This window comes from Amphibalanus amphitrite, unplaced genomic scaffold (assembly GCF_019059575.1).
Source record: "Amphibalanus amphitrite isolate SeventyFive unplaced genomic scaffold, NRLGWU_Aamphi_draft 001410F_arrow, whole genome shotgun sequence".
NCBI classification, from domain to species: Eukaryota; Metazoa; Arthropoda; class Thecostraca; order Balanomorpha; family Balanidae; genus Amphibalanus; species Amphibalanus amphitrite.
In genome coordinates, this window is record NW_024882903.1 from 126579 (window position 1) to 137808 (window position 11230).

General features: G+C 57.9%; 1 protein-coding gene across 1 annotated transcript in view; it reads left to right on the forward strand.

Annotated features, from left to right (window-relative positions):
- The window catches only part of LOC122372860 (solute carrier family 22 member 3-like), a 28052-nt gene extending 23924 nt beyond the window's left edge, over positions 1–4128 (forward strand). Inside the window, exon 2 of the mRNA XM_043350512.1 lies at positions 1101–4128. Coding sequence (XP_043206447.1) covers positions 1318–3300 — 1983 coding nt within the window. The 5' untranslated portion in view covers positions 1101–1317 and the 3' untranslated portion in view covers positions 3301–4128. The remainder of the gene's footprint in view (positions 1–1100) is intronic.
- Positions 4129–11230: the final 7102 nt, after the last annotated feature.

Sequence of the window (11230 nt, forward strand, 5' to 3'; positions counted from 1 at the left end):
CGAGTGTCAGCGCGGTGACTGTGGCCGCTGTCAGCCGGGTGTCAGCGCGGTGACTGTGGCTGCTGTCAGCAGTGTCAGCGCAGTGACTGTTTGCGCCGCCGGCCGACTCTGTCAGCGCGGTGACTGTTTGCGCCACCGGCCGGCTCTGGCAGCGCGGTGACTGTGGCCGCTGTCAGCCGAGTGTCAGCGCAGTGACTGTTTGCGCCGCCGGCCGACTCTGTCAGCGCGGTGACTGTTTGCGCCGCCGGCCGACTCTGGCAGCGCAGAGTTTGATGGACTGGCTGCGGCGACAGTGATTTCCCGGGGGATTCTGCGGCGCACTAATCAGTTTAATGTCGCGCCCGTACGTGTCCGATGGAGGCGCGGCGCGTCACCCGCCGTCAGCGCAAACTGACGCTGATCGGAAGCCCTGAAGCTGCCGACCTATCACGGCACATCATATCGGATTCACAGAACACACACACACACACACACACATAGTGACACTGGATGGAATTGGACGGGCGCGGCGGCGCACAGACTCGGGTCTCAGCTCAGACTGCGGGCAGCGGGATGGTCTTATAAAGTTATAAAGTTACTGCATGGGAGCACCGGCGGCCCATCCTGGGCGGACCAGCCTCATGTTAGGGCAGTGTGGCCAGTGAATGGTAAACAAGAGCTGGTTCATGGCTGGGAGAGCGTCCGGGAATAGGCTGCAGTCGGAGAGGCTCCATAATAGTCGGAGAGTTGCAGTCGGGGAGGCTCCAGACATCTGGGTCAGACCAAGGTCAGCTGTTACTGGAAAGGCTCTGAGACTGAGAATGACTTGACTGGAGAAAGATGCGATTTCCTGTGGTGTAGGCTTTTCGTCAAGTAGAAGAGGGGGCTACTTGACCCGCGCCCCGCTGGGCTATTCAGCCATGCGCGCCCCAGTCATGCGCGGGTTAAATAGCTTAGGTTATGTGTTCTCAATTAAAATCACCAACGAACGAATCCGGCTTGACCAGCCGCTTATTGTCGGTGGCGTGTGGTGTGTGAACAACATTGTATGAACGGTTTCTCCTCGCATCCGAGCTCTTTATTACACTGACACAGTGGCCCGACGCGATATTGATTCTCAGGTACGGTCGTGACGTCACTGGGTAGCCGCCACCGAGTGGTGAGCGGCCTGCCATACCACCCGAGAGGCCAGAGGCGGCCTGCAGCGGGCCTCCGCGCCGAGCGAGTGCCGTCAGCGGGCGGCCGACGGTCGACACCGCGCTGGGAGCGGCCTCCCACTGCTCCGGGGACGTCAGAGGCCAGCAGAGGCCCTCTGCGCCGGCCGAGCGTCGCGCCGCGATGGGATCCACCGCCGGTACCGGCTCCGGTCAGGACGGCGGCCCGGGCAGGGGCGCCGAGCAGCGGCCGCTCCAGCCGCCGGCCCCGGATGTGCTGGCCAGACAGCGGCGCACCGCTCCCAGCGGCGAGCAGGCCACACCGCGCGCCGGCTGGCAGGAGCGGCTGGCGCCCCTGGCGCAGGAGGAGCGCATGACGCCGCTGCAGACGCCAGACAAGTGTGGCCAGAGCCCGTCCGGCTCACTTCCCGCCGGGCGGTGGCCGAAGAAGTTCGAGGGCGACTTCGACGAGCTGCTGAACCTGGTCGGTGACTTCGGACGCTTTCAGTGGCGGCTGTTTTTGCTGCTGCAGCTCCCTTTCTTCTTCCTCGCCTTCAACTACTTCGGTCAGATCTGGCTGACCCTGGAGCCGGACCACTGGTGCCGCGTGCCGGCGCTGGAGGCGCGCGGCTGGACGCAGCAGCAGATCCGCAACCTCAGCTCACCGCTGGAGACGCGCAGCACCGGCGTCAAGCACTCCCAGTGCCGGATGTACGACGTCGACTTCGGCACGGTCGACCCGGACTCGTGGGCGCCGGCCAACGACACGCCGACGGTGGCGTGTCGGCACGGCTGGGCCTACGACTTCTCGCTCATCTACCCGACCATCGTCTCCGACAACGACTGGGTGTGCGACCAGGCCTGGAAGCCCACGCTGGCCTACAGTGCCTTCTTCGCCGGCTCGATGGTGGGCACGGTGGGCTTCAGCCACCTCTCGGACCGCGTCGGCCGGCTGCCCGTGCTCGTGCTCTCCAACATCGTCTGCGGTGTGGCCGGGTTCGCCTGCGCGTTCGTCTCGTCGCTGCCGGTGTTCGCCTCGCTGCGCTTCGTCGCCGGCCTGGCCAACAACCAGATGACGACGCAGGCGATCGTGCTGATGTCGGAGTTTGTCGGTCCGCGGCACCGCGCCATGGTGGTGAACGTGCCGCTGGCCACCTCCCTGTGCGGCGGCATGGTGATCATGCCGTGGATCGCGCGCCTGCTCTACCACTGGACCTATGTGGCGATGGCGTTCTCGGCGCCGATGCTGCTGACACTGCTCTACTACCTGCTCGGCGTGCCCGAGTCGTGCCGCTGGCTGCAGCACGTCGGACGCGTCGACGCCGCCGTGCGCGAGATGCGCGCCATCGCCAAGGAGAACGGCCGAGACGTGCCCGACGAGGTGTTCGAGAGCTTCACGGTGGCCGCCAAGCGGCACCACGACCTGGAGGAGTCGCAGCCGCGGCCGTCGCTGCTGGACGCACTGCGGCTGCCGCGGCTGCGCCTGCGCCTGCTCACCATCACCGTGGCTACCATGGCCACGCTGCTGGCGTTCGACCTGATCGCGCGCAGCACCGAGCTCGACCTGGACGTCTACACGTCGCAGTCGCTGCTGGGGCTGACCGAGGCGCCGGCCGACCTCTTCACCTGGCTGCTGCTGGAGACGCTCGGCCGCCGCTGGAGCATGTGCGGCTCCATGGTGACTGCCTCCGGCCTGGCGCTGGGCCTATCGTCGCTGCTGCGCGAGGGCGGCCGGCCGATCGCCTCCACCACGGTGGCGTTCTTGTGCCGCTGCAGCGTCACCGTCGGCTTCAACGTGCTCTGGTCGCAGCACATGGAGTTGGTGCCGACCGTGATCCGCGGCCGCGCCTGCGGCGTCGCCAACGTGGCTGGCCACGCGTGCGTGATGCTCAGTCCGGTGGTGCTGTCGCTGGCGCGCGTCGATCGCGGCCTGCCGGCGCTCGTGCTGGCCGCCGTGGCGCTGCTGGGCGGCCTGGTGACCAGCACGCTGCCCGAGACGTCGCACCGGCCGCTGCCCGACACGCTGGAGCAGGGCGACGCGTTCGGCCACGATCAGCGCTTCTTCCAGTGCTTCTGGTACAACCCGTGCGGCGGCAGTGCTGAGGAAAAGGCCGCGGATCGGGAGATGTACGGCTGTGACAACGCGGCGGCGGCTGTGGAAGAGTGAGGGACCCTCCTGGGACCCTACAGGGACCCTCCTGGGACCCTACAGGGACCCTCCTGCGACCCTCCTGGCAGGGACCGACTGACGCTGCGGCGGTCTGGAGAAACGGTGGCCGGGACCGTCGTGCCTGGAGGAATTGGTCGCCGGCACGCCGCGGCACCGGCGCAGCCAGGCGATTGTGACATCCGTGAGAGCTTGGGCTGTACTCGACCAGGGGTTTTGACAGGAATGTTTATCATGAGTGAATGTTTTGTGTCATTGCCGTGCGAGCCTCGAACAAAGTTTGTTCATAATCATAACGTTCTTCCTACGACTTTTAGATCGGTTTTCATTTTGCATATATGTATATGTAAGCATTTAACAGGTTTTGTATAAGACGGCGGCTGGGTCAACATGAGGTGCTCCATTCCAAATAGTAAAAATGCAAGTTGTTTGCTTAGCATTTATATGTCTTCATATGTTTGAATATCTCATCACCTATCGGTTCGATCCATTGACATGTCCTGCTGCTATGTATGGAATGGTGTTCCCATCGATTACATGTACGTCTACTACATTTAAAAGTTCGTGATCAGTTTGAGTTATATCCCGCTAGCATCTGTCAGGAAGGTGACCTTTAATGTCACGATCATTGCGCCCTTATCCACATGCAAATCATGCATAAATTTACGTACTTAGGATACGCTGGGTCATTTTCAATTCACACCGTGTCACCTATGAATCATGCTCTCCCGTCGTTAAACTGTAGTGTTTAATACTACGGTATGGCTGTATAGTAATAAATATTTGATACTTGTTCGAAATAAAGTTTTCGCATCTGGCAATAAAAGGAAAGGATGAAAAGTGTTACATCCCAGCCCGAATGTACCTAGTACCTACAGCGGCTTGGGTTGTTCAGCTGCTGTAATGACATGACAGTGGAACCAGCGACAGATAGATGTGCTGTGCCGGCCCAACTAACCTGCAGACTTCCATATCGACCGGCGACAGTCAATAGTGGACTGCCGACCGGCCCAACTGCGCGACTTGACGACTGCAGCAAAGGTCGCTTTAGGGTCGCAGCTTCACAGGCAACGGAGGACGCGGCTGCTCAGTGCTCACTGGGGCGATAAACGAGATATTTGTATTTGATCATCCTAATCACAAAAAAATACCTAGGTAAAGGACACTCGCTGCTAATCACTTTTCAAGTTTCGAATGTTTCACGCAGCTTCAGTTTCAGGCGAATAAAACAAAAACTACTGGGTCTACTTTAGGTACACGTGGCTCCTGCTAGACGAAAGTCAGATGGTAGTTTACTAATCTGAGTACCTAAAGATAGCACTAATAATATGGATTTCACTACAGCATACAATTCTCAGCCTACAAAACACCTGCAATATTATTATATTAGTTACTTACCATCGCGTGATCCCTGGCCCGCCGCCCGGCGAGGATGAATGTCCCGCGCCGTCCGACCACTCGGAGAGGGCGCCTGCAGCGGCCAGTCGCCCCCAGTCCTCCGACTAGTCAGGAGGGGGGATGCGAACACGGTCCCCGTGGCGGCGACAGCAGTGCGCCATCTCCGCCCATGAGCCCCGCTATCTCTGTACACGGCTACTCCCAGGGGCCAGCGCTCGGCAGCCTGGACCGAGGGGTACCGGGATCGCGGGCTGCAGGGCCGCGGTCAATACCCACCCGGCGCTCATTGACACGCCCGACCACCAATGCATGGCCTGCAGGGACGGCCTCGCCACTATAATTCATCATCACCTGTGAGGTTCGGAGAGTTGTATTGCCACCATGGGCGACCCCCAGTTATTGGTCGTCACCATGGCAACGCGAGTGTGACATTGTTCAGCGTGAGCGATTGGTTTGATCGGGGTCGATCGGTCGAGTGTTGGACGCTTTGTAATGTAGCTCAATATAAATGACGTTTATTCCATGACGCTTTAGTTATATTGCACGAACTATGACCCACGGATAAGAATTACACATGGCGCGGTCGGTAGCGTTACCACACATGCTCTCTATTGCACCTAGCGCGGTATCTACTTATGGCATGTGACGGATGAAAATACCTCAAAAGCATCACGCTACTAGCTACACGTCAAGTAAGATGCAGCAAAAAAGGTATGACAACAGCTATGAATCAGTTTCGATTATGTAACGCACATTCGTCAATTGTCATACCTGCATGTCGCTTGTCAACAGTGTTCACTCATGGGGATGGCCGGCAGTCAGCCGAGAAGAGTAACAAGCTGGTTATATACTACTAGTGGACCACTTCAAATCCGGTCTCCGTGGCGCAGTGGTTAGCGTGCTTGTCTTCGCGTGGAAGGTCCGGAGTTCGAATCCCGGCGGGGACGCAAATTTTTCAACGCCGTAGCTCTTCGAATAAGAATAATGTCCTGCGACAACGACTTTGCCGCTGTGGTTGCTAGTTTGACAAGCTTGTTAAGGGAACAGGCCGAAGCTGCGAACACGAGGGAACAACGAATGGCCGAACTCGTGACGCAGGCCTTACAGGGCAGAGCAGCAGTGGGTGGCCAGTCTGGAGACGATGTCGGCTCCCAAGATCTTGCAGCTAGCAGAATCCGTCTCCCACCGTCAGCCACTCCAGCCCCGCACCTGATGACGTCAGCTAGCCTCAGAGAGTTTTCGGCATGGCGAGAGAAGTACAGAGGATATCGACTTCTCACAGGTCTAGACTCCATGTCAGTTCCCGAACAGCGCGCGGCATTACTGGCACTCCTGGATGACGAATGGACGCGTGTCGTACGCTATTCTCTGGATGTAGACGACGCCACAGCTGTAGACGCTGTGTTGGACAGGATGGAAAGCTACCTGAGAAGCCAAAGAAGCGTCATCCTTGACAGAAAGGACTTCCACACAAGACCGCAGGCGGACGGAGAGCCGTTTGACGACTACCTAATGGCTCTGAAGGAGTTGGCGGAATTCTGCGATTTCTGCAGTCACTGCATGGACGACAGGCTCCGTGACAGAATCGTGACCGGAATTCGCAGTGAAGAAACGGTACAACTCCTTCTGGCTGAGCCAGCCCTGACACTGCAGAAGACGATAGACATTTGTCGGGCAAAAGAGAACGCAATGCAGAACAGCGCCGAGCTCCGTGGCAGCCTCGCTCACGCTGTATCTGCGTACCGGCGTGGACGGAGCCGGGACAGCAGAGGCCGCTGGGACGGTCAAGACGGCAGGAACGGCCGGCACCGACGCGACAGTCGGGACGACAGAGAAACACGGCAAAGGCAAGCCAGACGGCAGGACGGATCGCCCAGTCAAGAAAAACGGTGCGGATACTGTGGCGGAAAATGGCACCCCAGGGAGCAGCTGGTGTCATGTCCAGCGAGGAACACTACCTGTGGAGAGTGCGGCATCAGGGGACACTACACATCAGTCTGCAGAAAAGCCAGACGGGCGAACACTGTGACAGACTTCGGAGAGCAGACGTCCGATAGACTCCAACTGAACGATGTGCGAGTTCAAGGCGTGACGGCCAAGAAAACACCGCAAGTTACCCTGCACGTCCGCCACCAGCGAGGCGAGGGAACAATGACATGGACACCAGACACTGGCGCAGAGGTGTCCGTCATCGGATCGAGAGAAGCGGAACGCATCGGCATCGACACAACCCGGCTGACGCAGCCCACCAACAGACTCTTGGGCGCTGGGGGGCATCAACTGGAGTGCGCCGGCTCACTTCAGTGCACGCTGACCATGGGACGGCGCCAGACTGTCACCACCGTGACAGTTGTGAAGGACTTGGATGCAGCCCTCCTGTCCTGGTACGACTCCATCGCCGTCGGAATCATCCCGCCAGACTTCCCGAGACAAATATACGGCATTTCTGAGACACCAGAACAGCCCACAGCCGAAGAGCCTCCATCTAAGACAGAGCCTGCAAGGGACCAGAACACCAGCCGCAGCCCAGTCCTGCCAACTTGGAATGCAGACCAGGGTGACCCGACAGCGGCACAGAAGGAAGAGCACCTGAGAGCATTGAAGGAGTCCTTCCCAAGGGTGTTCAGCACGCAGCCACCTCTGCGGGAAATGAGCGGCGGCCCGATGCGGATCGAGCTGCGACCAGACGCCCGTCCGTACGCCGCAACAGCCGCCAGGAATATTCCGCACGCATGGAGGGAAGATATACGACGCCAGCTGGACGAGCTGGTCAGCCAGGACGTCATCACGCCCGTGACCCATCCCACAGAATGGTGCCACCCAATGGTTCCCGTGCCGAAACCGCCGATGGGCGGAGAAGACGGCAAATCACCGGTTCGAATGTGTGTGGATCTGACCCGGCTGAACCTGTATGTGCGGCGCGGAGCACACCCAGTGACTACTCCACATGACGTCATCACCGGGATCGAAGGGGATAGTCGGTTCTTCACGAAGCTGGACGCGAAGTCGGGATACTTTCAGATCCCAATCGCTGAAGAGGACCAGGACCTGACGTGTTTTATAACACCCTGGGGCCGATTCAAATTCAAACGAGCCGTCATGGGGCTATGCACGTCCGGAGACGAGTACGGGCGGCGCGGAGACGTCGCGCTAGCCGGACTACCCAAGACGGGCAAAGTGGTAGACGACATCTTGGCATACGACAGCGACTACTCAACGCATCTGCAGCACGTCATCGAGATTCTGCGGCGCTGTGACAGCCACGGGATCACTCTGAACCCGGCTAAGGTGACATTCGCTGCTGAGGCTCTCGATTTTTGTGGCTACGTGATCAGCCCTACTGGATACACAGCGGACAGAAGGAAGGTGCAGGCGATAGCAGATTTCCCTGTCCCGGAGAACCTTACGGATCTCAGGAGTTTCATGGGACTGGTGAATCAGCTCGGATCATTCTCGACGGACACATCCAGGGCAGCCGAGCCCCTGCGAGACCTGCTGAGACCAAGAAACGTATGGAGCTGGACATCGGTGCACCAGGCAGCGTTCGAGACGGTCAAAGCCACACTTGTCACCCCTCCCGTGCTGGCGTACTTTGACCGGCCAACCGCCATCCACACAGACGCCTCGCGAGTCGGCGGCCTGGGCTATGCGCTGCTACAGCGCCACGACCAAGAGTGGAAACTGGTCCAGTGCGGCTCCAGATTTCTGTCTGATGCTGAGTCACGATATGCCGTCGTGGAGCTAGAGATGCTGGCAATCACATGGGCAGTGCGAAAGTGCCACATCTATCTGGCTGGAATGTCGGAGTTCGACATCATCACTGATCACAGACCCTTAGTACCGATCCTGAACAGCAAGTCACTTGCAGAGATCGAGAACCCGCGACTCCAACGACTCCGGGAGAAGCTCACGGCTTACACATTCACAGCAGTCTGGAAAGCTGGTAAGAAGCATCATCTCCCAGATGCCCTATCTCGGGCACCGGTGGAGCAGCCGAGCCCTGAAGACGAGGAAGCAGAGCGAGAGGTCGTGCACCAGACGAGAAGCACACTCTTGGCTCGAATAAGAAATGAAGAGGACGGTGACGAGACGACAGCTTCCCCGATGCAAGACATCATCCTGGAGAAAGTGAGGGAAGCCAGCAGAACAGACGAGACGTACCAGAAGGTGACAGAGACAGTCATGAACGGATTCCCTGAACACAAGGCGGACCTCCCCAGCCTGGTTCGCCCCTACTGGTGCGTTCGCGAGCGGCTATCGATCGACGACGACCTGCTCGTCTGCGGAGCACGTCTCGTCATCCCACACAGTCTACGACGTGAAGTACTGGAACGTCTACATGACAGTCACCAGGGCGTAGACCGAACTAAGCGACGCGCCAGACAGTCAGTGTACTGGCCCAACATCGACCAAGACATCAGTAACGTCGTCTCGGCATGTGCAGCCTGCCATGCGAGACTTCCCAGCCTGCCAAAGGAACCCCTCTTGACAGATCCCCGTCCAACGAGAGTCTTCCAGTCCGTGTCGGTAGACTTCTTTCATCACGCTGGAAAGACGTTTCTCGTGTACGCAGACAGGCTATCTGGCTGGCCCATCGTCGTGTCCTGTAAGAGAGAAGCGACTGCTCGGACGCTCGTCTGCTCTCTACGCGAGATTTTCTCCTCTACAGGCGTGCCGAACGTCTTGAGGAGTGACGGAGGCCCACAGTTCTCAGCGCACCACACAAAGGAGTTTCTGAAACGCTGGGGAGTCAAACATATATTGTCCAGTCCACACTATCCCCAGGCGAATGGCCACGCCGAGTCAGCCGTCAAACTCGTAAAGCGACTGCTCCAGAAGACGTCTGTCGCAGGAAACACAGACTGTGACGAATTCGCCAGGGGACTCCTGGAAATCCGAAACACGCCCCGAGGAGACGGACGCTCTCCCGCCCAGGTGTTGTATGGACATCCAGTTCGGTCGGCAGTTCCCATGCACTATCGTGCCTTCGATCAGAGATGGCAGAGGTCAGCGGAAGACTGCGACCGAAAGGGGGAGGAGATGAAAGCAGCAGCCAGAGAATCATACAACACCAGCGCCAAGCCGCTGAGACCTCTACGTATAGGAGCATACGTATCGCTGCAAGATCCGGACACTGGCCTATGGGACAGGACCGGCCAGGTAGTGGGGATCGGGAGCCACAGAAGCTACTTGATCAAGACGCCTAGTGGCCGCACCCTATGACGTAACCGCAGGCATGTCCGGCCATTCCGTGGGATCGTCGCGACCCAGCGAGCAGATCCAGATCCAAGCCGAGCAGATCCGAGCCAGAGAAGAGGCGAGACGTTGTCACCGACCCCGGCTCCGGTAAGCCGCAAGACGGTGCGGTTTTCTCTGGGCGAGTCTGAGCTCTCCCCACGACGGAGCAGCCGACGACGTCAGCCCCCAGAGAGACTCCAGGTCGATCCGAGGCTGAAGACATACGGACCGACCTGGGGGGAGGTGTGAGGTTCGGAGAGTTGTATTGCCACCATGGGCGACCCCCAGTTATTGGTCGTCACCATGGCAACGCGAGTGTGACATTGTTCAGCGATTGGTTTGATCGGGGTCGATCGGTCGAGTGTTGGACGCTTTGTAATGTAGCTCAATATAAATGACGTTTATTCCATGACGCTTTAGTTATATTGCACGAACTATGACCCACGGATAAGAATTACACATCACCTAGCTTTTAGTCGATGTTAACCCGCGCCCCGTAGGGCTATCGGCGGACCCTACCACCCGTGGGGGGAGGGGGAGGGGTCGTTTCGCCCCGCCGCCCCCTAAGATCTTGGAAATTTAACGGCTGATTTTCAAAATTCAAACTGCACTCGATAGCTGTACTGTCTTGCCGTGTATTGGCAAATCACACGAAGTCAAGACAGTTATTAATAAAACGACATAACGCATAATAGCACCGCAGCCGAGCGTCCACCGCGAGCTCCGCACCAAGACTGCCCTCGTCCCTGACCCCGGCCGCTCGGCCCTCCAAGGTCACCCGCCACGCGGCAGCACTGACGGGTGACATAAGGCCACTAAATACTACAATAGCCCCACCTTGTGACCCCATTTCATTGACCTCAGCCCAACCGATGACGTCACATAATTTGGCCAGAAAAGAGGTATCGATCTCAAATTTCGTATGTGTAGAGAAGACGGTAGAGCCTATCTTATATTCCGATGTTTTCGAAATTCGGAAAGCTTGTGATTTTTGGCTATTGTATAAAAGAGAACTTTTGGGGAGTTAAAATAAAAAATTACAAATCCGAGATAGCCGTTTTTTACACCTTTTATGTCCAATGTCCAGAATATTTTCTGTATCTTCAAAGCCGTAGGCCTCGCAATTTTTTCCGCGAAACCTTTTTTGGGTCGAAAATGGCAGAGCATGACGTCATTTGTATTTTGTGGCCAACCTATCATATCCTCTGGAAAAATGTTAGTCACAATGTGTAAAATTGATGCCCGGAGGGGCCCGGGCAGATCGGTCTTCAATGATAAAACGACAAATGGCAAA